The sequence below is a fragment of the Ixodes scapularis genome, unplaced genomic scaffold (genome assembly GCF_016920785.2).
Source record: "Ixodes scapularis isolate PalLabHiFi unplaced genomic scaffold, ASM1692078v2 PGA_scaffold13__105_contigs__length_92229423, whole genome shotgun sequence".
Lineage (NCBI taxonomy): Eukaryota > Metazoa > Arthropoda > Arachnida > Ixodida > Ixodidae > Ixodes > Ixodes scapularis.
The window spans coordinates 10206698-10210171 of NW_024609839.1; the positions used below are offsets into that span (position 1 = coordinate 10206698).

General features: G+C 52.0%; 1 protein-coding gene across 1 annotated transcript; it reads right to left on the reverse strand.

Annotated features, from left to right (window-relative positions):
• Positions 1 to 235: 235 nt before the first annotated feature.
• Positions 236 to 1930, reverse strand: LOC120848626. The gene has a single exon (XM_040220662.2). The coding sequence runs from the start codon at positions 1928 to 1930 to the stop codon at positions 236 to 238; it is 1695 nt and encodes a 564-aa protein (XP_040076596.1).
• Positions 1931 to 3474: the final 1544 nt, after the last annotated feature.

The following is a 3474-nucleotide window of genomic DNA, read 5'->3' on the forward strand; positions in this document are numbered from 1 at the left end:
GGTCGTAAATGCGGAGCAATCCCATGTAAGATGAAGGAGGTCTGCTTTTGCTGTCTTCTGGCAGTGAGGGCAGCTTAGGGGAATATTGAGGTCGATAGGGAGCCACTTTTGAATAATATGTGGTGCGCATGCAGCGTTAGTCATGATTTTGTTAAGAAATACTTCTTGTGCGCGCGTGTATTTGTCGGTGGGTGAGAAAAGGGTTTCAGGTGTCGCCCTCTGGAGGTGATCCTTACTATCTTTGCGCATACGCGTGCGTAGATAGTGCAGAAAACTCCGAGGCGTCATCAAGGTCAAATAGGGATTTCCGAAGTGGATGTGAGAGGAGGGTGGGGTTGTAGTTACGGTTGCTCCCACGTGCCTGTGTGGCGGCTGCATGTGCTGCAGCGTTTCCTCGTGGGAACCCGGTATGGGCTGCCGTCCAGAGGATCTGAATATCCGCGTCCAAGACTTGAAGCATCCGAAGGCGTTTACGGATTTCAACAGCGGTAGCATCTTCGGTCGTTGGTGTTAACAGTTCTTCTAGAGCTGCGACGGAGTCCGTGTAGATTCGGTATGTACGCGTTAGCGTCTGTTCTTTTTGAAGATCCGGGAGGTTGGGAATCGAGCAGGTCCCTCCCCAGATTGCTAATAGTTCAGCCTGCAGGGTGGTGCCTTGCGGTAGAGTACATGTATAAGCGCCTGTGAGCTCTGGTGGAGAGGTGCAGTGCCACGCTAGCCCGGCTCGGTTCGCCAAAGAACTGGCGTCAGTGTAAATGTGAATGTGTCCATTATTTTCAGCGTTGTGGTGCTGGTAGGCTATGCGGTTACGGAGGTCGGAGTTTCGTGTAGGTATCGCTTTGATGGGTTTTAGGTTGATGACGGGGCTATCCCACGGCGAAGCTTCATCAGGGCCGCTCCAGACCACGTGACGCTGAAGGTTCCATGCTAGGGTGCTTCGCCCTGGTAAGGTGTTTTCTAATCTAGAGGTAAATTGGCTACGTGCTTCAGCCATAATGACATCTATCGGAGGTATTGGCACCGTGGCCAAGATCCTGTCGTTGCGTGCGTGTTTGGGAAGACCGGCAATGGTGCGCAGCGTGGCCCTGTGCAGGCGTTCTATGTCTCGTAGCAGGGTTGGGGTGCAGTAGTAGGCTGGTGTACCGTATAGCATCCGGCCAACAGCCGCAGCACGCGCCAGTGTTTGACAAGATTGCTGCCGGGCTCCACCATATTTGTTGGAGATCCGTCTAATGGTGTGTAGCAGTGGGGACCAGTGTTTGCGCAGATGTTTAGTCCACGCTTTAGGGCTATTACAGCTGGCGATCTGAATCCCTAGGATGCGAATCTGGCCATTGCTAGACTGAATGTCCTGCGAGCCGACGTGGAGGGTAATTTGGTGAGCGGGGTTCGTCACGTGCTTGCCATCTACACTGAGTAGTTCCGTTTTTTTTTTCGGGGATAGCTGTAGACCCAGCTCCTCGAGAGTTTGCGAGACGCTGAGGACCGCCGCCTGTAGTTCGATCTGCATTGTCTGACTGTCCGGGTAATCCGCTGCTTCAGTCCAAATTGTAACATCGTCTGCATATATAATAAAACGGGCAGCAGTGTCACGTTCCAGCCGCTGGGCCACCCGTGTCTTTGCTAGATTGAACAGCAAAAGTCCGAGGATGGACCCCTGGGGGACCCCCCTATCCAAGAAATAGGTTTTCGGAGTCCAGCCCGAGGCCTTTCCATTGAGTTGAATAGGTCGCTGTTGGAGGAACGACCGAATCCAGTCCTGGGCACGTTGGCTTGGGTAGCGCTGCGCTAATTCTTGGAGTATGGCCTTCTGTGAAACGTTATCAAAAGTCTTACGCATGTCTAAGGCTAAGATATAGTCGGTAAGTGCTTTCCTATTTCGGCGGTTAATGACACGACGTAAGAGCCAGAGACAATTGTGCGTCCCCATGTTAGGCCGGAAACCTGCTTGAGCCGGGTGCAAGCCGGGTTGCACATATTTGAGGTAGTGTTGAATGCGGGTATGGATCATTTGCTCCATAAGTTTGCAAACGGTAGAAGTCAGGGATATCGGGCGCAAATTACTCGTTATGGACGGGTCCTTTCCGGGTTTAGGGATTGGGTAGATCAAAGCTATTTTGAGACTGTCTGGGACTTGCGCAGATGCCCAGGATTCGTTGAGAATTTCAAGAAGCTGACGCAAATTCGTTTCGCTCAGGTTGCGGAGTTCTTGCCAAGTTATACGGTCATGCCCCGTTGCTGAGCGAGCCTTCCCTTGTCGGAGAGCTGCCATGAGTTCGCCGAGAGAAAAAGGCCGTTCAAGAGGTTCATGCGGCGTTGAGATGGTGATTTCGGGGAGCGGTGGAGGCGGGTTGGTTCGCGCGTGCGGAAAAAAAGTGCGAATAACCTGATCTTCCACTGCGATGGGATCGTTTCGAAGAAAGAGTTCATCGAGAGGAGAGGCACCTTTCTTCCGCCCTAGCATAGAGCGTAAGATGCCCCAGAGATGTCGTAGGCCCGGTTCATGGCTGAGTTTAGAGCAGGTGTCCTGCCAGCGTGATGTTTCGAGCTGGCATTGATATTGGATGAGGAACTTATAGTGGTCCTTTAGGCGCATGAGGTCTTTGTGTCGTTTGCCTCCGTGTCTGTACTTGATAGTAAGAGACTGTGCCCTTTTCCACAGGTTGACGAGATGTCCATCTATGGGCCCAACCGTGTCGTCGCAAGTAATCTTTTCAGAGGCTGTGATTCTGGTCTGCTCTAGGACGGAGGCGAAGGTCGAAAAATCGTTAAAAATCCTTTAGGCGCATGAGGTCTTTGTGTCGCTTGCCTCCGAAAAAGTTCGCAATTTTTAATCCGGCGGGTGATTTTTACTCTGAATTTCTTCCGGTTCAAAGTGATAAAGATTGGAAAGTGATCGCTACCCCAGGTGGCAGTCGCGAGCTCCCAGTGACGGATGAGTTTCGTTGTTGACAACGTGAGGTTGGGAGAGGTATGTTGTTGTTTAGCATGGAGGCCAATCCGCGTGTAGGTGCCCGGGATGTTCCCAATATCGAGTTTTGTGAGTTCAATAGCGTCAGCCAGAGTTTTACCTCTGGTGTCCGCGTTTGGTTTCCCCCAGTGTTGATGGCGGGCGTTGAAGTCGCCGCCATTTTGAAGAGGGTTTCGTTTGCGTGCACCTGCAAGTTCTTGAGCCATGCAAAGTCGTCGTCTGCATGCTTACCCGTAAAAGGGCGATAATAGACGGATGCAATGATGAGAGGTTGTTGTCCAGGAGGACGCACTTTAGCAGCAACGACCTCACGCACCTCTGTGCAAAGGTGTGGTAAGTCTACAGCTGCAGCTGTGCAGTCAGCGCGTATTAAAAGCGCTGCTTGGCCCTTTGCTGACGGCTGCGAGTGTCCCTTGTATAAGTGCGTGATGGATGGTTTCTGAAATACTGTATAGCCAGGAAGCGTACAGCTGCCTCGAGTCTCCTGCAGTAAAATAGCCAGA